Source organism: Ursus arctos, unplaced genomic scaffold, assembly GCF_023065955.2.
Source record: "Ursus arctos isolate Adak ecotype North America unplaced genomic scaffold, UrsArc2.0 scaffold_31, whole genome shotgun sequence".
NCBI classification, from domain to species: Eukaryota; Metazoa; Chordata; class Mammalia; order Carnivora; family Ursidae; genus Ursus; species Ursus arctos.
The window spans coordinates 3921728-3946411 of record NW_026622997.1 but is presented as its reverse complement, the minus strand read 5'-3'; the positions used below and the strand labels follow the sequence as shown (position 1 = coordinate 3946411).

The window sequence follows — 24684 nt, the reverse complement described above, 5'->3', positions numbered from 1 at the left end:
GCGCTCCGATCCAGCTGCCAGCAACTTGTCTGGTGCATTTTCGCCGTGTCATACCGCTGAACGGTGGTTTATGAAGCTGAAGTTCTGTAAATCAGTCCTACTTTGAATACGTTCGATTAACCCAACATGTGAAAAAAACTCCTGGGCATCACCTTCTATTCCATAGTAGAAATTAGAATTTATTGAGCACTTACTATGTTGTAGGCACTATCCTAAGCCCTTCCCTGGAACAACATTTAATCTGCACACTGCCTGTGAGGTCGGTACTCCATTTTACAAGTGAGTAAACTGAGGCACGGAGCGATGAAGTAACCTGCTCACGGTCACAGAGTGATTTAAGTGGCAAAGCCCGAGCAGCGTTAACTCCACTGTGGAAACTCTTGACTGTCACCCCCAACAGAACTTGTTCAAATGAAGCTCTAGCCAGACAGCGCTCACAGAAATAGACAAACATGAGCCAGAACTCGGAGAACCAAATAAAATACACTGGATGTTGGACTTACAAGGATTCCTTCTCTCATCATTGGAGGTCAAGTTCCATGAGAAATTCAGTCCAGAAAGTCTAAAGCATGTCACATGTGAAGTGCAATGCAGATATTACGAATCTACTGTGAAGACGATCTGTACAAGCCAACAGGTGTTACTGTCCCACATCAGTGCTGAGAAAATAGGGTTAGCGTAGCGACGTAAGTAACTTGCCTAAGTCACAAAAGGAGTTCGAGGCACATGAGAATTTGAAACTGCATCTTGTCTGACTCCCTACTTGACTCTTCACCACGCCTTTTGAGGTTGCAATAATCACCATCATCAGGGATGCTCACGGGGGACATCCTACAGGGTCACCACGCCTGCTTTACTGCGGTCCTAACTCTCCCTCAGGGTGGGGCCGCGCATAAACCGTAGTGTCGCGCATCGGACTACAGATGGCGCTCTTTAGCACCATAGTCAGACACAGAAAGAATCGCTTTGGGGCAAAGAAATGTGGTCTGGGGGGTTGGGTGAAAAATCACCAGATCGTCCAATCTAGGCTTATCTTCCTAGCTGTAAACATTTTTTAAGTCCTGCAGGGAGTAAATATCTAAGGTCAACCTTCACGTGGCTCTAAACTACCTGTCATCAAAGTAAAGCAACAGATTGAAAATTTGGCAAACGTCAAGGAAGTCAAGTAGGTATTCTTTTTTTTTTTTTTTAAAGATTTTATTTATTTATTTGACAGAGATAGAGACAGCCAGCGAGAGAGGGAACACAAGCAGGGAGAGCGGGAGAGGAAGAAGCAGGCTCATAGCGGAAGAGCCTGATGTGGGGCTCGATCCCATAACGCCGGGATCACGCCCTGAGACGAAGGCAGACGCTTAACCGCTGTGCCACCCAGACGCCCCTCAAGTAGGTATTCTTAAACCTGATTTCAGTTATGATAAAACTTCATATTACGATTTTAAATATTCCTGAGACCAGAACAAAATAATAGAAAGACATGGAAACATTGGTAGTGGTTACAGCCTAGATGAGTAGGTTGCCAAGGAGTCTTACTATGTATACCCTGTAATTTTTCTTCAGTGGATTTGTATGACTTGAGTAGTCACCCAAAATTTTACTAGTGCTCATTTTTAAAAAAATTACTTGATAGAGTTTTCAAAAACTTACTATGGAAATCAACCAAAGTGATGAGGTCCCTGAGTCCAGATTACCGTTTACTTAGACAATTTCAAGTTCTAGAAAAGCTCTCTTGCCTATGGTCCCATCTCATTGGCAGCATTTGCACAAGACTTCTGTAGGTTACTGGATTAGCCACAGAAAATCACAACCCTTACAGCCAAACCCCCGCCCCACAGGTCTGCTTGTGGAAGAACCGCAAAATAAGGCAAAAACTACACGGTGCCGGTAGGTATCAGAAGCTCGCATCCCAGCTGGAAGAAAAGGAGGGGCATGGACACTTGGGGTGCCAAATACACCTGAGGAAGAGAAAAAGATCCAAAGGTATAGGCAGAAGGGGGAGAGGCAGCTACTACAGGTGAAAGCCACATGGTACCAGGGAGAACCATCCTGGTCCATCTATCCAACTGCTTCCCTGGCAGCTCTGCAGTGTGCAAAGCACCATGACACGCTTCCCTTCACGTGTTAGGCAAGAGAGCACAGAAGAAGGACAAGGGGACTACTTTAGCACTCATTTCCTACCCTAAACATTGATCTAGTCACGACTTAAAAAAAAAAGATATCTGGGGGGTGCCTGGGTAGCTCAGTCGTTAAGCGTCTGCCTTCGGCTCAGGGCGTGATCCCAGAGTCCTGGGATCGAGTCCCACATCAGGCTCCTCCACTGGGAGCCTGCTTCTTCCTCTCCCACTCCCCCTGCTTGTGTTCCCTCTCTCACTGGCTGTCTCTCTCTGTCAAATAAATAAATAAAAAATCTTAAAAAAAAAAAAAAAAAAGATATCCGGAGGAACCATTCAACTCCTTTGCGTCCTGCTTTGCCTTGTGTTCATTGGTACCTAGACTGATACCCAGAACCACCAGGATGCTTCCAAAATACCCCAGCGGGACAACAGGTTCGAAGCTAAGCAAAGTAGATCAGAACGGTTCCTGCCAGAAAGACATTTACCTTCACCAAAAATATCATCCTCTTCCTCGCCCAGGAGCCCCTCGGGGTCCAGATACTGCATCTTGGAGAGGACAGTCAGCGGGTGACAGCAGGAGCACAGCCAGGACAGTCCCCACTGACAACAGTGCTCCCCGGGGCAATTTCCTCTCCCGGGCTGCAGGTTGCGAAAGCCCTCCGGAAGGCAAGGCGGCTTCCGCATCTGCCCTCGGAAAGCAGCTTCATTCATGTGAATAGGCTCCGTGAGCCTTTCAAAGAGTGCATTCCACGTGGGGTAAGTCTCACCCCCAGAAGAAAGAATTCTGGGGGAAGGGGGCTGCAGATCCGGTTGGACCTGAACACAGACACCACTATAAAGTCTGAGTGCAGTGAATTCTTTCAAAGCTACAACTTTCAGGTTTTCTTAAAGAGGAAGGCAGGCTTTAAACTTTCTTATGAACTTGAACACCATGGGTAGCCTTGAAAGAGAGGGGGGCGTTCCCATTTCTCTTATCTTGCTTTTGCTTCCATGACAATTTCTCCGAAAGCACAGCCAGCCCCTCTGCCACACCCGAGAGATATCTGGGGGGGACCCAGCTTCTAGTTCACTCGTCAGAGTGGCCTTCTTTCTTTTTGCAAACCTCTTGCATTTGAAGAGGAGAAACTTACAAATGTGTAAACCGAGTTCAGCCCACGTGTAGGTTCTTAGGGGCTCAGTTAACCTACGGCCAAGCAGTAGATAACTCGTTTGGGCCAAACAGCTTCCATTTCACAGTACTGACCCAGTCTGGGTCTTCAGACTATCACTAAGGTAGAAAGAAGAAAACGGATGCCAAAGGCAGCTCCTCCCAGAGGGAGGGGTCACCAGCCAGTACGGTTTCACAGAGCACAGGGTGGCATCCCTGTATGGAACTACCCAGAGTGTGCTGGATTCCCTGTGGCTGCTCAAACACCGGTCTCTGAGTGATACTGCAACTTCATCTGGGGGCTCCCAGAGCTCTCTGTTGTGTTGGAAAGACTTCAGAGCGGTCAGAAGCTCAGAAAAGGCGAATAGAGATAATGATGAAGAGTTGTTAGCCCCCAGTGTTGACTTCTGGCAACTTTATTTACTGAGTAGGGTTTTAAAATATACATATAAATAGATAGATAGATAGATAGATATAGATACAGATATATAGATATAGATTTAGATTTTTATTTATTTGAGAGAGAGAAAGAGACAGAGAGAGCTCATGAGAGTGGGGTGAGGGGCAGGAGAAGCAGACTCCCCGCAGAGCAGGGAGCCCGATGCAGGGCTTGATCCTGGGACTCCGGGATCATGACCTGAGCCAAAGGTAGATGCTTAACCAAGTGAGCCACCCAGGTGCCCCTAAAAATATATTTTTCATAGGCTTTATTTTTTCGAGCAGTTTTAGATTCACAGCTTAATTGAGGGGAAGTAAGAGTTTTCCCATATGCAGGGTCAGCCTCTCCCAGTAGCCAGCCGCACCCCCATCCCCGGCAGCCCCCATCAGAGAGGGCTATTTGCTACAACTGATGGACTTACACCGGCACATCATAATCACTCAGAGCTCACCGTTTACCTCAGCGTTCGCTCTTGGTGTTGGACACTCTATGGATTTTGACAAACGTTTAATGACATGTATCCACCATTATAGTATCATACAAAGTAGTTCCACAGCCCTAAAAGCCCTTCGTGCTCTCTCTCTTCACCCAACCCTCCCCCCACCTCCTGGCAACCGCTAATCTTTTTAACGTCTCCATAGTTTTGCCTTTTCCAGAAAGTCATATAGTTGGAATCATACAGAATATGGACTTTTCAGATTGGTTTCTTTCACTTAGTAATACGCATTTTAATTTCTTCTACGTCTTTTCATGGCCTGTGAGATCATATCTTTTTAGCCCTAATACTCCACTGTCTGTTTGGACCACAGTTCCTTTACCCATTCCCCTCCTGAAGGACATCTCAGTTGCTTCCAGGTTTGTCAATTACAAGTAAAGCTGCCAGAAACACCCATGTGCAGGCACTGGTGTGGACATAAGTTTTCACCTCCACTGGGTAAATACTGAGAAGCACAATTGCTGGTTGGTAGGATAAGAATATGTGAAGTTTTGTAGGAAGCTGCCAGACTGCCTTCCAAAGTGGCTGTGCCATTTTGCGTTCCCACCAGCCGTGAACGAGTGCTCCCATCGCCCCACATGCTCACCGGCACGTGGTACTCACAGCCTTCTAGATCTGGGCCGTTCTAATAGGTGTGTAGTGGTTTCTCATCGAATTACTGAGTGCTTTTGGAGAGACTGCCACTCGGCAAGCTCAGAACCTGTCTCCTCCCCTAGTAACTGCACCCTTGACATTACACCAGCTTCTCCCAGGGGAGAGCATGGAAACGGGGCTGCAAAAGTCCAGCCATGGCAAAGTGTAACCAGACCCAAGGGATTTGTCACTTGGGGTGCATTAAATTGAACACAACCCAAGAAGTGTTGGAAGCAAAGAACTTTTTATTACTCTTACAAGTAAGGCGACAGGGATCTAGCTCTCAAAGCACCATCCCCCCTGAGGTTAGCATGGGAAGCTTCCACTCAGTGTGTTAGGGGGCAGGGGTAGGAGCTTGCGTTTACACTGGGGAGCTCGCACGTACTCTGTTACTTGGGCACTCTGGCTCCGTTGTACAAGTCTAGCGAGTCAACACGCTAGCACATACCTCGCGTGCTCAAAAAATGGTAGAAAACCCCGCCCACAGAAGGAGATCTTTGTATTATAATGAGCTAAAGGTAACCTCAGGACAATTCAGGAGGCCTTCTGCACAGGTCCTCAGCCCCACACCCGCTCAAACCGGCTCACAGGAGGGACTCTCGGGAAACACCCGGCTGGGTGTCTCACTGGTGGGAACTGCTGCTTATACATCCCTTCGCCGCTTTTTCCCTTCCCCCTCCTCCCTTCCGCCGACGGCTTTCAGCCCTCTGACTCCAGTACCTCCCTGCTGCATGTTAGCTAACAGAGCAATTCTAGAGTCCGACGGTCATGAAGGGCTACTTGGGCACCAGCCTGGGCTTACCCCCGCGCTGGTTGCTGTGGGCTTCCCAAAGAGAGCATGCAGCTCGGGGGCTGCTGGAACCTCCAATCGCCCTCAACCAGGGCCGGGACCGTCCCTAGGGCAGAGTTTGGAAATACATGAATGTTTGGGGTTGCACAATGACTGGGGATATTACTGGTGTTTAATGCCTTGGTAACCTTCCTGCAATGTGTGGGACAGTGGCTCAAGAGGAATTGTCCAGACCCAAAGGTCAGTAGTGTCCCCCCTCCACTTAAGAAACAGCCGGAGGCAGACAGCGGGAGAGGACGCCGTCTCTAGCTCTCCTTCGTTTTCCTCCTTTCTGACCCTCCTCCCACCATTCCCCACCCCCGTTCCCACTCAAATGACTTTTCTGGTCAAGCGCTGTACTTAATTACTTAAATTAATAAAAATGGATCTGAATCGTATGATGGTGCAGTCACCACGGAACAGTATGGAGATTCTTCAAAAATTAAAAATTAAAAACAGATGCCATCTGAGCCATCAATCCTAATTCTGGGTATATATCCAGAAGGACTGACAACAGGATCCTGAACTGATACTTGCTCTGCCATGTTCGCTGCAGCATTATTCACAATGGTCAAGATGCGCTAGTAAGCTACATGCCCACTGGCAGGTGAACGGATAAGACGGTGAGATATATATATGTATGTAAATAGTATTCCTCATTATAAAAGAAAGAAGTCTGTCACACGCCACAATATGGATGAACCCTGAGGACGCGATGCTGAATAAAATAAGCCAATCACAAAAAGACAAATACTGCGTGACCCCCCCCCCCCTTATGACGCATCTAAAGTAGTCAAATTCATAGGAACAAGAAGAATGTGGTTGCTGGGGGCCAGGGGGAGCGGGGACTGGGAGCTATTGTTTGATGGGCATAGGGTCTCCGTCATGCAAAATGAGAAAGTTCCAGGGATCCATTGCACAACAACACATATACAGTCAACGGGGCTTAAAAATTGTTCAGAGAGTAAATTTATGTTGTTTTTATCACACACACACACAACGGGCCCAAATGTAGGAAATCTGGGCTCACGCTGGCTGGGAGGAAGGGAGGGTGTCAGTTTTGACCATTACCACATTTTTTACCCATCGTCCCGTGCCCTTTACCCTTTACAGCCCCATGATGGGGATGCTGTTCTTTCACAGATGAAGCAATGGGACTCTGAGAGCTTAGATAACTTTCCTAAGAGCTCATAGCTGGTGAGTGGCCAGTTTGACTAGCTCCAGAGCTCACCTTGTCACCTCTCATTGGAACAGCTTGGGGGGGGGGGGGGGCTGCAGAGGATATGGGTCACCACGGCATCCCAGTGGCTCCTGGGGTCTGTGCCACCTCCATCCTCCCATCTCAGAGCCACCAGGTCACCATGTTAACCCTGGGCCCCCCAGCCTTTCCACATCGGCAACTTAGCACAATCTCTGTAGGCTTCTCTTCTGTATCTTCCTGTTATGGGCTTAACTGTGTCCCCCCCAATCCCACCACAATTCATATGTGGGGGTCCTAACCCCAGCACCTCAGAAGGTGACCTTGTTTGGAACTAGGGTCAAGGCAAGTATAATTGGTAAAGATGAGGTCATACTTGAATAGGGTGGGCCCTTAATGCCAATATGAATTGTCCTTATAAAAAAGGGGGATTGGCACAGAATCACGCACACAGGGAGAGCACCATGCGAAGATGAGGGCAGAGATCTACAAGCCGAGGAAGGCCAAAGGTGGCCTGCAAACCCCAGAACCCAACGGAGACACATGGAACCGATTCCCCTCGCCCGGAAGGAACCAGCCTTGCCGACACCTTGATCTTAGGCTTCCAGCCTCCAGAACTACGAGACAACAAATTTTAGTTACTGAAGGCCCCCAGTTTGGAGTCCTTTGTTATGGCAGCCTCGGCAAACGTCCTCCTTCGGCTTGTTCTGAGGGTTCAATAGGAGAGTTCATGTAAAGGAACTGACATAGCACAGGGTACACTAAACACACCAGTCATAATTACCCAGCTCGAATCTCTCATGGCCAGCGTGGGGCCATCTCTCTGATCGAAGCGTCAGTCCGGGTGGGGAATGGGCGGTCACCACGCTTGGTGCAAAATCTCTACAACCTTCAGTAAGTTCCCCCCAGTCTTGTCTTCTCTGATGAGATATTCTAAAAAGACAGCTAACAGTCTCCAAGAACAAACCACTAATGCCACTGAGAACGCCTTGAAAGCAAGGAATATAGGAAATACAGTCCCTGCTCTCCAAAATCCACACTCACTTTACAGAGATAAGGTGTATATGCATGATGTGTTGGCTAAGCCGAAAAACTAATGAACTACAGAGGCAAGTAACAATATGAATCAATTTCAAAAGCACAGTGTTGGGGCACCTGGGTGGCTCAGTCAGTTAAGCATCTGACTCTTGGTTTTGGGTTAGGTCATGACCTCAGGGTCCTGGGATCAAGTTCCGTGTCGGGCTTTGTGCTTAGTAGGGAGTCTGCTTGAGATTCTCTCCCCCTCCCCCTCCCTTTCTCTCTGCCCCTCCCCCCTCTAAAATAAAAAATCTTTAAAAAAAAGAAAAAACAGTGTTGACTAAAAACATCTCAAAAAAATATAAAATGATTCTATTTATACAAATGCCAAAAATGGGCAAAATGGAGAAAATATATAATTAACAGCTAACACTTATATAATGCCAGGCATAGTTCTAAGTCCCTTGATTCACTGAATTCTCACACCAACCTTGTGGAATTGGTATTATTATCTTCATTTTCCTTCCAGGCCCAAGAAGTAAAACGACCCACCCAAGGTCATGCCTCCTGCGGTGGGGCCGATATCTGACTCAAGCCCCAGCCTTACCCCCACTCACCGTATCACAGAGTCTCTCACACGTGGAAAACATAAGGGACGGCTGAGCCATTCACAGCTCCCCAGCTGTGGATACTCCAAACCTTTCCTGACATGGCTCCCCACCTCCTGTTTGTCCTCCCAACTTGGGACACATCCACTCATCTTCCAGAGCTTGCTCTAAGGGCTACCACTTCCATGAAGCCTTCTCTGATATCTCCAGGTTGAAATGCTTGTCCTACTTCCTTGGTCCACTTATTTATTTATGTACCTGTTTCCCCCTTGCCCTTCCCTTTTCAAGGGCAGGGCCTCTTTCCTCTTAAACTTAGTATCTCCAACCTCCTAGGATATTACCAGGAAGAAAGTCATTGATCAATTTGCGTTTTTTAAATGAGTAACAGTGACGAATATATGGCAGGAAGCTCTAGTGTGAATTGAATACGAGAGGGCAAAAATTTTACTGAGGAATTCACCTAAGAATCTATAGGGGGGAAAAAAACCCTTTTCCTCTATCCTTTTAGGTCTTTTGGGAACCTGTGAATTAAACTGACACAAGACAGATTAACAGGAGAAAGGGCGTAGAAATTGTATTAACATTTCTATATGCAGAGGGGCTTCGCAGAAAAGAAGTCGAAATCCCAGAGAAGTGGTTGACTCGGTCTATACATCATTTCAACGAAGAGTGATAAGATCCGATCAGTGACCAGACAAAGGAGAAGGGGGAGGTCTGGGCTCCTAGAGGTGGTGAAGTTGGAGAGGGGACTAGGATGTGCGTGGCCAGTAAGGGCTGTTCAGTTCCATCGGTAGGTGCACTCATCTCACTGTCTCCAGTGATAAAACTGTCTTCAGTGGTCAAGAGTCATTCCAGAGTCACCCCAGTGGGAGAGAGCAGACCTTTGCAAAGGGGAATGCCTGCCCTGCTTTTAGGCAGGAAGGGAGAGGGCAGAGAGTTCTCCTATGTCTGGTGTTTCTCAATGGCTGTCAGCTAAAAATAATCCCAGTGCCAATGTGGCATATTTTTGGGTGGCCTATTCTGAGCCTCCTCAAATCTGTACTAGAATAGAAGGACCAAGGCTAGGGAAGCTCATTGGCTGCAGCTAGGCAATCAGGGAGGGGGAACTACAGGGGTGTTGTTTACAGGGAGTAGTTCGACTAACTCGGAAGAGGTGAGTCTGGAACAACAACTAAAGGACCTTGCTTTTTCAGGGACTGAGGCAAACAGCTCTGATAATCAGATCTGGGGTAGAGAACAAACGGAAGAATGAGCCAGTATGAGCCAACGCTTTCGTGCAAAGACCATTTGGGACAATCTGGGCTAAGTGTAACAATAGAACTTCGTCGAGGTCAAAGGCGCGGGAACTTGGCGGAGCTGTTATGCTACCCTAAACAGTTGGTACCCACTTTGTGCTATCCTAGGTGTTCAAATTTCAAAGACATGTGAGTCCTCGTCCTTGCTTTGAAGAACTTACTCTCCGGCTCCTGTGGTCATTCATTCATTCATTCATTCAGTCAGTCATTTATTCATCTATCCCTTTGAAAAATAATGATAAATGTCTAGTATATTTCAGGCCCAGTGGGAACGTTTAAGTAAATGTGTAAGTGTACATGTGTTGCGCTGAACATAGAAGCACCAACACAATATTCTTTAGTGGCATGAAAATTTAGAATGATCAACTATTTATTTATTAATTTTAAACATTTTTCACAAGGCTTGCCCTTTTGAAAAAGAAATTTCCATCTGTGAAATGCTTAAAGGAGGAAGCCACACTAGTGGGAAAATGTCATCATCCAATGTGGGCTTTCATTCCAATAGAGGATGAACGTCACAATCCTTTCTCTGTCCCCACTTCTGGAGAATTTCCCAGTCTCTCTAGAAAGTCTTTTTGATTTTCAGATACAAACACTTCAGAGCAGGGAGAAGAATCTGAAATAATTAGGGGTAAAATGTCCAGAAACAGAAAGGAGAACCAAGTAGGAGAGAGGAATTGAAACTGAGGAGTGGCTGGAATCCAGAAAGAAAAAGAAGGTTAAACCCCCCCCCCCAAAAAAAAAAAAACCACAGAGCCAGAAATAATCTTCTCTTTGGGTACCTTGGCCTGTAAAAATGCGCTTAAAATGTGTCTAACGGCAGAATGCCACAACCAAGGTGCTGAGACTCAAGGAACAGGGGTTTTAATGACATTCTAGTTTTCCGATTGTGAAGAGGAGCTCCCACCTTGTCAGATGACAGCCCAGAGGCTTTGGAAGCCTTCCTGCACGCATTCCCCAAATTTGGTGTATCTACACTTGGGGTCACTTGTGGCAGGTGCTGGAGAAGGCTGTGGAACAGGCTGACCAAAGCCCGGGATGGTTCTCTTCAGTAGGACTGAAGACAGTGAGGGTAACAACCCAGTGAGTATATCTGCTCACTCTGCTCTGGAAGGAGGGAGAAGAGCCCAGTAAAAATGGTCTCCATGGCAAAACTCACATCGGGTATGGTGTGCAAGGAATAGCCTTGGGCTAAGGGTCTGACTGCTGGGAATGGTTAACCCGCAACTAGTGACTTTATAAAATGGCACAGAAGGCACTGGTTCTAGGATTTGGCAGAACTGAGTTTCGATCCTGGCTTTGCTACACCAGCTCTCTGACTGAGGTTATTGAATCTGACTCTGCAAAATCGAATAATAATCTGGAATTCAGCCCTCTCTCCTCAAGCTGCTCCAAATTAAAACACACTCTTTCCCAATACCTTGTGCTAACTACACAAATACAACTTCAAGACTCAGTCCCTGGTCTCTACCCTCTGTCTCAACCAAAATGTAATTCCAAAGCCTCTCCAGTATAGAAACCCTATGACTCCACCGATAATAGCATTTACCACCTAGGGTTTTGATGACATGAATTGAGATGGAAATCCTTCTCTGTGGCTCTATAACACACCTTAGAATAGTTACCAGGGATCACTGTACAGTGCACCTCTCCTTCCCCTTCCTAACCTCAGGACCACTTTCTTGGTACGGGATCTGTAGAAAGATGCAGAAGTGGTGAGGAAAGGGAACTCTGAGAAAGCAGGGAGAACCAGTCCTTCATGTCTCTGGGAAATTTAGGGGAGGCTTTAGGGGGAGTTACAATGCTCCTTCCTAGACTGTGACTCTAGACCCAAAAGGGCATTTCTGTTCACAGAAAGGAGGCCAGAAGAGAAAGTGTGACTTTCTGAACTTAGAAAGCAAGGCATACCTCTCCGCATCCTAAATCTTGTGATGGAAGATTGCTCCGTGGTACATAAATCACTGGGTACCAACCCAAGGGACAGTATGAAGTACTGTTATTGAAAACATCGATGACATTAAATGACAGGGACTCAATCCTTTGGCAAATCACAGCTAGCTCTTTTCAAAGAATGGAAAGAGGATCTCATTGAGTTGTTACTGATAGATGAATAAGCATAATTTTTGGAGCTAAGTCATTATGAGATTTTTAGCATACGATTGAGAAAAAGCTGGGAGAATCAGCTGGGATATCAGAGAAGATGGTAGAGAAGGGATCTTCAGAAACCATCTCTTCTGCAAAAGCAAAAAGGAACACTGGGGGAAAAAATGGTGATTTGTACTATTCCCACCTCCTCCTCCCTAGCTCTGTGGTAGCATTGGAAACCAAGAGCCTCAAGTCACAGGGCAAACAGACTGGCAGTCATTGGAATGGTTAGAGAATGTGGTTGGTGTTTCAAGACCCCAATCCCAGAAATGCCACGATTTGATCTGTTTGTTGGTTCCCTGGAAGACCCCATTGGCAAAGCTGTCTTTATTTAACCTGACTCAGAGTTACCCAGTGGGAACAGCCTTTCCCCTGGACCTGCTTGTCGGAAATAGTCAGAGGCAACTGGTGAACACTGAAGCTGCCGAAGGCAGTGGTAAAAGCCCTAGAAAGGTGGGAGAATCTGATTTTCAGAGTTCCCACATAACATTATTTAAATTGTCCACTTTTTAGCAAACATTTATGAGACGTGAAAGAAGAAACTATGACCCACACACAGAAAACAAGACAAAACAAAGGCCATCAGTAAAAGCTATTCCTGAAGAAGCCTAGATGTTGGACTTACTGGGACAAAGACTTTAAATTATTTATTTAAAATATGTTCAAAGAATTAAAGGAAACTATATGTGAGAATAATGTCTCTGTAATATAGAATATCAACAAGAAGGTAGAGGCTATCAGAAGAAAACAAAAATACTAACTTGAAAAGATAGATGCACCCCCATGTTCATGGTAGCATTATTCACAAGAGCTAAGATATGGAAACAGTCAGTGTTCACTGATGGATGAATGGGTAAAGAAGTTGTAGGACATATCTACACCTGTCTATCTGTCTATCTAAAATGGAATATTAGTCATGAAAAAGAATGAAATCTTGCCATTTGTGACATCATGGATGGACCTTGAGGGCATCCCACTAAGTGAAATAAGTCAGAGAAAGACAAAAACCACATGCTCTTTCTTATATGTAGAATCTAAACAAATAAATAAGCAGGATCATAAATACAGGGAACAGATTGGTGGTTACCAAAGTGGAGGGTGGGAGGTAATAGAAATGGGTTTAACAAGAAATATAGAAATTGTAAAATAAAGAACCAAATAGAAATCCTGGAGATGCAAAGTGTAGTATAGCTAAAGTAAATTCACTGGAGATGCTCAGCATCAGACTTGGCCAGGTAGACGAAAGGATCAGTAAACTTATGGGAGGTCAATTGAAGTTATCCTGACTGGGGAACAGAAGGAACAAAGAGTAAGGAAAAATGATCAGAGCCTCATAGAACTGTGGGACACCACCGAGATATATCGATCACTCAGATATCTATCTATCACTCAGAATGAGGAGAGAGAGAAAAAGAAGCAGAAAGGATATTTGAAAAAAGTAGTGGCCAAATGTTCCCACATTTGCTCAAAAGCATTAATCTATACATCAAAAAAAAAAAAAAAAAAACCCTCAACACACTCCACATAAGCTTAAAGATATCCATATCTATACGCATTATAACCAAACTGTCAAAAGCCAAAAACAAAGAGAGAGTCTTAAGGCAGGAAGAAGTGACTCATCACATACACGGGATCGTCAACAAGACCAACAGGTGATTTCTCATGAGAAACCACAGAGGGCAGAAAACAGAGGATAACATATTTAAAGTCCTGAAAGAGAAAAAAAAAAGGTCAACCAAGAATTCTGTATCTGGAAAAACTATCCTTCAGGGATGAAGGAGAAATGGATATAGTTTCAGATATACAACAAATGAGGAATTTTATTTATAGTAGAAATATGGCATAGATGTGACTCAGAAATAGTAAAAGGAACATTTCAGGTTGAAATGAAAGGACACTAGACAGTAACTTGAAGCCTTGAGAAAAGATATGGAACACTGGCCAAGGTCATTGCACTGGTAAATAAAAAAGGCTTAATTATTTTGTTTTTGTTTCTTTGTAACTTCCCCCTACATTATTGAAAAGACAACTGCATAAAGCAATAATTACAAATCTGTGTTGATGGATTAATTTATATGACAATAACAGCACAGAGGAGGAGGAGTGAGTGGAAGAATACAGGAGCAAAGTTTTTATATGCTATTGAAATTAAGTTGGCATTACCCTAAACTAGATTGTTATAAATTAAGATGTTAGTTCTAATCCCCAGACATTAATAAAAATATCGTAAAAGAAGTGATGAGATGATTAAAATTGTGCACTAGAGAATATCTATTTAGTGCAAAGAATTGGATAACGATGCTATAATAAACTCCCTTCTCATTTATTTGTTTATGTGAACTTGGCTTCTAAGTGCTTACACCTATGGAAACAAAACATAAGAATATATAACAAGGTGCGCCTGGGTGGCTCAGTCGGTTAAGCATCTGCCTTTGGCTCAGGTGATGATCCCAGGGTCCTGGGATCAAGTCCTGCATTGGGCTCCCTGCTCAGCAGGAGCCTGCTTCTCCCTCTGCCTCTGCCCCTCCCCCCCCAGCTTGTGCTCTCACTCTCTTGCTCACTCTCTCTCTCTAATAAATAAATAAAATCTTAAAAAAAAAGAATATATAATGAATTCCTGTTTTACTACAACAAAAAGTAATATTCATCTATGGGTAGATGAATTAACTGAAAAATAAAGTCAATTTTGTCCATCTCAATAAGAGATACAGTTCCAACAGAATTTTGATTTTATGGTGAAAGAAGTCATGGTATATATACACATATGTGTGTGTGTGTATTGTTATGATCAATTTTGTACTACTAATAATTGTAATAACTATCCAGACAAAATTTTAATGCTTAAAGCCATTATTTGCAGGAAAATTATACATACATATGCATATTTTTTTTCTGGCAGAGATTTGTGATAGAATGATTGAAGAAGACTTTTTTTGTTTGTTTTTGTTTTTTTTTTTTACACTTTTTAAAAAAAGAGTTTATTTATTTATTTGACACAGAGAGAGAGTGCATGTGCAGGCAGAGGGAGAAGCAGACTCCCCGCTGAGCAGGGAGCCAGACATGGGGCTCGATCCCAGGACCCGGAGATTGTGACCTGAGCCAAAGGAAGATGCTTAACCAACTGAGCCACCCAGGTGCCCCGACACGTACACTTTAAATGGATGAATTGTATGGTAAGTGAATTATATCTGAATAAAGTATTTTAAAATAAGAGTGTATGGTAGGGCAGTTTTCCATAGAAGGGGCTGAGGACCAGGCAGATATTGTATCCTCCTTAATTGTTTATCTTAATAAGTGACTCCACTTTTCACCCACTTTGCCAAATCTAAACTCTGAAATTCATCCTGACATCCCCACTGCTTTCGGTTTAATGATTACCTACTTCTCTGATGCCAGCATGATGAGTGTGGTCATCGGGCCTCAGTCTGAGTCAGGTGCCCATCCTCTGTGCTCCAAAGGCATCTCGCGCATGAGCACCTCATGTATTATTCCACATTATAATTGGGGCCCTGCTAGCAAGTCTCTGAGGGCCTCTCATCTCCATTCCTAGCATTATGCCTGATGCTCTAGGTAACCTTATGTGGATGGGATGGGTGGATGGGATGGAATGAGGGGATGAGTGAAAGGGAAGGGCATTGTCTCTACCCATGACTACTGCCTGCTTTTAGAAATCTTACCAATTCCCTAAAATATGTGTGCCAGTGGAAGAATGAATGAGGACTAGGTAGATCAGTATAGCTCCACCATTGTAATCTACTGAAGAATCCAAAACACAAATGATGTTAATGAGGTTTAGCCTGTTACTGTTGGAGTAGTTAGCTGGGGCAACTGACAAACTTCCAAGGACTCAGTTTCTACTCACTGTGATTTGAGTTGAGTTTCGGATGTGCTCTGTGGTGTGATATGCTCCTTGGGGTAAGGGCAGACTCAGTGCTAAGAAAACATTATAGACCCGATGTTTTCAGTCATCTCTTGAAGAAGACTTTCAAGTATAAAAATGCATTACAGTGTAAGAAGAGAAATTGTGCAATTCTTGGGCCAAAGTAAAACTTCTTGGAGTGGTAGAATCACCCTCACCTTCTGGAATGTATCCAGCATGTTTAATAAAATACACCATCAATTTTCTAATAGATTTTAATGAAATAAGAATCCATCTGAAATACTGATCGATCCTATCTGCCTAAGTTACAGTCTTAGAGTAAGCCTAATGATCTTACTCTAGAAATTCTTAAAAAAAAACAGAGTCTAAAAAAAAAAAAAAAAAAAAAAAAAAACAGAGTCTAATATATTAATGATCATCTAAATATCATTTCTTTCCCCTATTAAAAGTCTTACTAGTTACTGAATAGTTACAGTAGCTCTCTCAGGGGTGTTTCTCTTGTGACAAGTATAAAATGAAACATTGACAATTTATCTGAGAAGTTGCCATGACAGGATAAAATTCCATTGGGTTGGCAGTCACAGAATGGAAATACGAATTCAGCAAGAGAAAGGAAAAATGTAGAACATTCCCAAATCTCAAAGAACATGATCATTTATTTTTTTTATGTGGATGATGGAGATATATACGTGTGTGTGTATATATATATTTATATTAGATATCCTTTGTAACTTAAAAGTTAATGATAAAAAATTTTAGTTATGCAAGGGTACATAGTTTTCCAAAATTTTGTTTGGGTTTCAAAATCCTAGACAGTTAAAGACCATTGGTGCGGACCCCACATTAAGCAGGGCAGGACCACAGCAGGCCCTGTAGGCCAGGAACCAGGGGCAGGGGACCCTGGAAAAGCATATATCAGCCGGGGGCCCATAGAGGTAGCTCCGTCCCTGTGCATGTACTAGTCGTACGGGTTGTGGGACCCATTTATCTCCTGACCTGTTTCTTCTTAGCCTCAATATTTCTTCTTTGTGGGGATGGCAACAAAACAGAGGGATTTGAAATTTGGGATTTGTTATGTTCTGATTTGGGCCACATGTTTTTGAAAACTCTTCCCTCCATGGCTTCTTTTTTAATATATATATCGCAGTGACTTATGATTTTACAGAGGACAGAAAAATAATTTGGGTCAGAAGATCTTTCAATGGCTACACTCCAGAAAAAAAAAAAAAAAAAAAACCCAAAGAGGAAGGAAGGAAGTGTTCGCAATCCATCTATCACAGCCGCTAACTCAGGAAACGACTGAGTGAACCCCGGTGCCCTGGCCAACTGTTGCTTCCTGGGGAATCCCAAGGTGGGGGCCAAATCGAAAGCACAACTCCTGGCTAAGGTTGGCCAACACCGTTACAGACAAACTCGGAAAAACTCATTGTGAGAGAAGCCAATAACTCCAGAGACGAGGGTTTGGAAAAGAGAACGGGAGAGATGAATTTTGGATGCCAGCTGCTGAGGGAGTGGGCTGGCTCAAGCTTTTATATCCAACTTCTCTGCTGGCTAGAGGACACCTAGAGTCTTACAGGGAGAAGTCGTGGGCATGCGTGTGTATGCGTGTGTGTGCGTGTGTGTGTGTGTGAGGCATATGCACAAGACAGCAGGCACAGGTGGTGGTCTCGGGTGGGAGTCTGTATGTGTTCAGCTCACAGTCATGGGCAGGGAAGGGGACATGCAGGCTGTGGTCTTCTAGGCGTTGCGTTGCTATCAGGGTGTTTCTGGGCTGGCTCTGGTAGTTGGGATGTTTCGGTCACTGCAAAACGCCTTCATCAATGCCTCAAGAAGGTGTGATAAGAAATAAAAACCATGGATTTTAGTTAAGAGCATGAATTAAGAGTCTTGTCTGTTTCTGGTTTTCTCTGCTGGGGTCTAGGGTCGAGCAAGAGGGTTTGCTAACAGAAGGAGGGAAAAAGAAAAAGCACGAGGGGAGGGCAGACTATTTTTCTCTTGGAAGGAATATACGTCCAGACGGCATCTCCTTTTTGCAGGGAGGGGTGTTTGTCGTTTGGTTTGTTTGTGCTTTGAGGTTCTGTGGGAGACTATCCGGAGACACTCCTGGATTTGAAATTTCAGCTCTCCAAGAAATTCAGAAACTCGGCTCTGGGTACCGTGTGAACACTGCAGGGCAGAGATGAGTCCCAGACATGCCCTCAAGATGCCAAAACTCTTCGTGCCCAGGTTCCCAGCCCACCTCAGATGAGCTTCCAGCCTGCCCTGTCTGGCACCCAGCAAGACCTACGTGCTCGGGGTCCATTTGGATGGACCAAATGGAGAATTCCAGACTAAGATATTCCCGCTCCTCCTTCGTTTCCTGACAAGCTCCTTCCTCCTTTGATGTTTTGCTTTAAAGTATAAATTGCAAAAAAGAGTATCAGTGAAAACAAAGATCTAGAGTTAAAAAAAAAGGAAGAAGAAGAAGAAGAAGGACAATGCCATGTGTCCTGTGCACTGAATTCGGGCCCAAGCCGGCCCTGGATGCCCTGGATGGAGTAAAATGCCATCTTTCTCTGACCCTGGCTCCCTGGTATTTGCAGTCTAGCATTCCTTAACAGCAGTATTTATGCTTCTACGTCTAAAGACCTGGAGAGGCCCAGACGCTACACCGAGCTGCTGGAGAGAGAGAATAATCCCACTCCGATGCTTTGTGGTTCCAGGTGCCCTGTGAACTCGGGTGAAAAAGGGAACTACCTTTTCTTCTCTTCCCTCTAAGAGGAGAGCAGCTGAAAGTGAAGGGGAAGGAGGGGGAGGGGAAGGGGCAAAGGGGAAGGATAGGGGAGGAAGGAAGGAAAGAGAGAAGAAGAGAGAAGAAGGAAAAACCAAGAAGGGGCTGCCTTGATTCTAAACGCAATGGCCCCCCGCAGGTGCACAAAACGCGGGGGAGGCCCTCGGCCTCCTTCTCTCTCCAGTGATTGTGCCTGGGAGCTTGGACTCATTAATCTATCTGCATACTTCAAAAAAAATATTTTCCCCCTTTAAATGTGAGCTCAGGTTGCCTGTGGAGAAGCTTTGCTATTAGTAGTGGGTCTTGACTTTGAGGCCCCAGGGTTCCCCTTCCCTCTGCTCCAGCCAGTCCCTGTGCTCTGATCTCTGTCAGCTGAGAGTGTGAAAACAAGCTATGTTTCATCTCTGCACCCCCGTGTCAGGACCTCCGACTTACTCCTCAAAACAAGACCTTTCTTTTCCTTTCCTAGAACTCTATCTGGTGCATAGCTCACTGTTGGGGGCCGCCCATCCTCCCTGAGACCGCAAGCCCAACCGAACCAGGGAACCGCGACTTATAAACAAGGGTGTAGACCAGAGAGTGTGCTGGGGCCCGGGGAGGAGGGAAAGAAGCAAGAAGAAAAACGCCCTGCAGCTCAAGGTGGAGGTGAGCAGAAAGCAGCCAGGCCTCCAAAAACCAAGCATCAAAAAACAAAACTCAAGCCTCATGAAACTGTTCTGAGGCTGAAGGCTTTAAAAGTTGTTTCTATTGTGGATTTTAGAGACTTGTTCCATTTCCAGGAGGCACCGGCTTTGTAAACCCTAATCCCCACAGGTCCAGCATTCAGGTATGGGGTGTAGGGGGAGCGCGAGGCTGCCCAGATGCCCTGAGGGTCATGGTCACATTTTGTGGAATGCTTGGCTCTGGCTTGGCTTTCCCAGGCTCTCAGCCCCGCCAGTGAATAAATAAGCAAATTTGGAGGAAATGGGTGGGGGTACATGAAGGTGAGTGAGCGGGCCTCTTCCGGGGGGGCCTTGCCAGAAGCCAAGTGCTCTATAAAGGGCAATCTCCCATCTTCCAATATCATGGAAACATAGTGGTGATGGGGCAGGAGTTTCACTAACCACCCTGAGCTGAAAGGCCCCCAGACATCAGAAGCTGGGTAGCAAGAATTCAGGAGGGCAGGATTTTCCCCCTTTTCCCTCAGGTTAAGCTCTGGGGTACACCGGCCCACCCCACAGAAGGGGCGGCTGCTGGACGTAGGTCAGAATGATAGATGAGTTATTTTCTTACAGAATTGCACCCGGTGTTTTAACAAAGTACAAAAAAGGGGAGGCGTCCAGTGTTGTGTGTGGGTGGGATGGAGGGAGCGGGAGCGGGAGGGGAAGGGGCAGGTTAGGCTCTGTCCTCACTCCTCAACACAACTGACATGTGACCTCCTGTAAAACCTGTAAACACACCCAGCTTCCGGTCACACCCATGTGGTTAGGTGGTTATTTATAGAAGAGTAGAAATGTCCCCGTGCTGGTGTGGAACACGGTGCCGAGCGGAGCACCCAAAGTTCCTGAAAGAGCACCTGCCAGTATTTGTCCCATGGACAGCGAGCGCCTAGTAGAAAGTTATGCAAAGATAACCATTACTGATACAGATATTACCTGACGATAATAGTTCTGCTCAGCCCCTGTTTCGACCAGATAACTCTGTGAGGGGAGAGACTTGGTGATACTGGTCTCAAAAGCAAGATTCTTTCTCTTGTCCCCCTCCCTCCCTCTCTCCTCGACCTCGGGAGAATTTGGGTCCTGCGCTGGCCCTTCCACACACCTAGGATCTCAGGGCTTACTTCAAGGTGATAATATTAATCACAACAGAGGCACATTTCTCCTAAGAAATTTGGGAATGTGTGTCACTCTTTCTTCGGAGTTCCTTCTGAGGTAAGAAAGGAAGTGCCCTGTGACTGTCCTCACTTTCCTGATGGGGAGATGAAGGGCAAAGAAACTGGTGAAGAGGCAGTGATGTGGCTGCGTTGCTGGGGCAGGCCGGATGCTTTGCGAGAGCGGGAGAGCCAACATTGCGGAAACCCGGGCCAGGGAGCTTCTTACGTGGATGACTGAAAGGAAAATGCATCCATGTTAAAAAAAAAAAAAAAAAAAAAAGGCCCCAACATTCAGATATCTACCGGGCGAAGAGGACAGGGCTGGGTGAGGAGGGTTTGCCCTGCTGGGGCCGATCTCTCAAATCTCTTATTTTCTGTGACTGTGGCAGTCTCCCAGAACACAGTCCAGGCATACAACTCGAAGCTGCAGGACCTAGTCATATATTCTAATTTTTTCAGCCAGTCTGTCCTACTCCGCACTCAGCTCTGTTTGAAGGCAAAGGTCAAGCACGACCTTCGCACATTTGTTTCAGGTCTGATGGGAACCAGTGCTCCATAGACGTCTTCTAAAGGAGTGAGTAACGGAGTCCCTCATCTCGGTGATCAGAGGCTTTAGAAGGTTCCTATCAGCACAGAAGCAGCGGAATGTAACCCGAGAGAGCCGTGGGTGGTCCTGGGGTGTTAGGAGGTTGGGAGCCCCCTTTTGCCCTACAAGGAGCTTTATCCCACCTCCCACTATCGGGTGAAGAACTGTTGACACTCAGGGCCTCTGCCAGTGGTTTCGGGGTTTGGAAGGGTTTGTGTTATCTTCCAAGTAGGCAGAGCCCAGGCCTGCCAGAGAGAGGGCGAACAGACATTTTCTCATGTAAATCCATCATCTAATCCAAGGGGTTTACAATTGAATAGGTGTCCGGACAAGACAAGACGTTACCTGCCAACTACTGGAGTGGGGGGCTTCAGATTTTATTGACACAGATACGACTTTCATCAAAGAATTCCCTTGAAAGCTGTTTAGTAAGGAATTCCAAAGCAAGGTGTTCATAACAATAATAAGTGTTTTTCCTCCACATTGTTCCAGGCTTCTGCTCCCAGTTCTTTTCCCTAATTTCTCTCCTCTTTTTAATGCACTAAAAGAAAACTACATGAAAGACTCCTAAGAGAAATATTTAAAACTGGGATAAGGGAAATTTCATGGGAGGGGACATTAGGAAGATCGGACGAGAAAAAGAAGTTCAGACCTGGCTCCTTGGATGATTTTCACTGAGCCCTAGTACAAAGAACACAGTCAGCTTTAGTAGTAATATTGAGTTCCCTTTTCTATATACTCACTGGAATAAGATGGTGTATGGGAACGGAACTTGTGGTCAAGAAAACCTTGCCACAGAAGGACTCCACCCTTGCTTACCTTCCCCTGGAGCCAGTGTCAGTGTGTAGTGAATGGTAAACGTGGGGCTTCCTGTGTTCTGCAGTGTGCATTGCTACACCACTATCTCCAATGGAATGAACCAGAATGCAAAATTTATAGCTCTTTTGAAATGTGATGAAGCAACATACAATTCAGAAATAGGGTGGCCACATTTTCTGTATTATGTTGCACTCTTTTGCACAACATGTAAGAACACAACATAAGAAACCTACAAAAGAAGGAAATAGAACAATTGAGGTTGTTGGTTGGGTAGGCTCTGTAGGGTAAAGGCAGAATACTAAATACCCCACCTAGACAACATCCTCTTGTGGTTATTATTCCTGACCCCAAGCCTCTACTACTCTCCCCTCTTCCATTATTCTGTCCCATCATCCATTTGTCCATTCACCAGCCCATCCACCCACTTATCCATCCATCCAATCCTTCATCCATCCATCCATTCACTGATCTATTCATCCATCCATCCATCCATCCATCCATCCATCCATCCATCCATCCACCATTTATTGGGCACCATGATATTCTAGCTGCTGAGAATACAGACATCAGTGCCAAGCCAGTAAAGGTTGAACCACGAGTGTTTGTTGATTTTCATAACGCAAATACCCCGACCTACCACGGCTGATTTCAAGCTACCAACATTACATCACTGAACACAAAGTTGGGAAGAGATAGTAGCACACAATTATACAGTGTTTCCGACACACAGACACAACAGATGTAAAGAACCTCAAGGACACAGATAATTGTTAAATGTGCTGATTTGGAAGTGGTGAGTTTTGAGTATTATTAAGTTTGCTGTCAATATAAGTTATTTAATTGTACATTTATATAATTTAACTTTAGATAATGGCTGCTTCAACAATCAGCTCACAATATTTCTGAAAATTTAACAATTGGCTCTTGTGAGCAGGTATGAGTTGGCTCCAGCCTACCACTGGACAGAGATAAATAATGTATGCGGTCTGCTTTACGAAGAAGTTTTAGCTAGAAATAAGACATAAACATATGTAGATAAGCAGTAGTTGATGTGGTCGGACAATAGGGAAAGTGCCAGGCACAGAATTAGTAGGGAAGGGGGGCACCTGGGTGACTTAGTCAGTTAAGTATCCGACTCTTGATTTTAGCTCAGGTCATGATCTCAGGGTCATGAGATGGAGCCCACGCACAGAGCACAGAACCTGCTTAAGATTCTCTCTCCTTCACCCACAGCCCCTCCCTGCTCACATGAGCACACACTCTCCCTCTCTCTCTCAAAAATGAAAACAAAACAAGAATTATTTGGGAGACCCTCCAAAACAAAATCACCTTGAGGACAGGGTGTTGACTCGGACTCAACACAAGCAGCTAAGAATACAGGGCAGGGTTGGTTTGAGCCCAGCATGTGGCCCTTTCCAAGACAATAATAGTTTTTCTTTGTGGTGAGTGTCTTCAGACCCAAACACCCTGGGACAACTGTCATCCTTGGCAGTGTTGAGTGCCGAAGGGAAAATTCTAACTTGGGAGCTTAAGCCTGGATACCCCTGCAGGATGGGTGAGGACTGGGGTGAACAGGGACCACCTAACGCAACAAGTAGTCACACCTGTCAAACTGTGCAGGCTGTCCTCAACACTGACATCTCATGGCAATGAAATGAACAGCATACATTGGAGTAATGACATTTTCCAAGTCCCACAGTTCCTGGAATCAATAGCAAAACTTATGTCCTTTGGAATGAGAAAGCCCCTGAGATTTTTTAGACATTTGGTGGCTGGCAAGAATTTAAGGGAAGCTCTCCTAATGTGGCATATATGGACTGGAGCAAATAGTAAAAAAATAAAAAATAAAGAAGAGTTATGACTTTGTATTCTGACTTGCAGAGCAGATCATAGGAGACAGAATCTGCTACATTTGTGTATATGTGCTTACAGAAAAAGATGTTGGCCAAAATGTTAACAAGTGGTATTGCCAGATGATAATTGTGTGTGTGTTTGTGTGTGTGTGTGCATGCGCACCAAAACCTAAGATCTAAGCTCGATGATAAATTTCAGGAGGATTTACTTTGATAGATTTGCTTGCATTGTTTAATACTTTCATCTATTTTTCTGTCAAAAAATTAATCAAGGAACAATATCCGCCAATTGCAAAAAAAGGCAAGTGAGGTTAAAGAAGGAAACAAAAAATCCAACCATAATTCCAACAGCCAGAAATAACTGCTGTTAATATTTTGGTGTTTAACCTCTATACCTTTTGCTAGGCATGATATATGTCCTTTGTACCCTCTCATTAGCCTTGGGTGAATCTGACTCCTGTCCTGTGCTTCCGAGACCCAGGGGTGGGGGGATGGGGGCAGAAGGCTCACAGCTCACACTGTTCTTAAGTTAGGTTTTTTTCAATATAGTAGCCCCTTCAGCTTGGTTCTCACATTTTTTTTAACCTATCTCTAACCATTTTTCATTCCCCACAACTATTATTGTCATAGCTGAAATCATTCTCTCTGTCGCTTACCTCCCACTTCAGAGAAAATACTTCTGTAGGGACCAAGGGCAGGCCAACCCAAGATTGGCCAATTTGCTGTGAACATTATTTTAAGTTAAAAGCAATCCAAACCCAGCAGATTCAGAAAAAACATTTTACGTCTTCCTCAACTGCCTGCTTTCCAGAGACGAGAGCTATTAACAAAGATTCCTCTCTACCTAAGAAACTTCTCTACATAATAGGACATCTGTGTTTTCCAAACGCCTCTTTTCATCTTCCTGCTAATGGTCTTTCTCCCCCTTGGTATCCTCAGACCCTTACCCCTTTCCTTACCTCATATAAGCCTTATTGCCTGTTTTAAGAATTTCCATGTCTGTGTG

General features: G+C 44.9%; 1 protein-coding gene across 8 annotated transcripts in view; it reads right to left on the bottom strand.

The window, feature by feature from the left end:
• The window catches only part of RIPOR2 (RHO family interacting cell polarization regulator 2), a 221709-nt gene that overhangs the window by 108121 nt on the left and 88904 nt on the right, over nucleotides 1-24684 (bottom strand). For 2 of the 8 annotated variants that reach the window (XM_026511263.4, XM_026511264.4), the window contains exon 1: nucleotides 2597-2972. The exons of 3 other annotated variants lie outside the window; for them this stretch is intronic. In XM_026511263.4, the coding sequence (XP_026367048.4) occupies nucleotides 2597-2822 (226 nt within the window). In that variant the 5' untranslated portion in view covers nucleotides 2823-2972. Of the gene's footprint in view, nucleotides 1-2596; nucleotides 2975-24684 lie in introns of those variants that run through there. 3 more of the 8 variants (XM_044388672.3, XM_057304844.1, XM_026511267.4) reach the window with 3 other exon arrangements.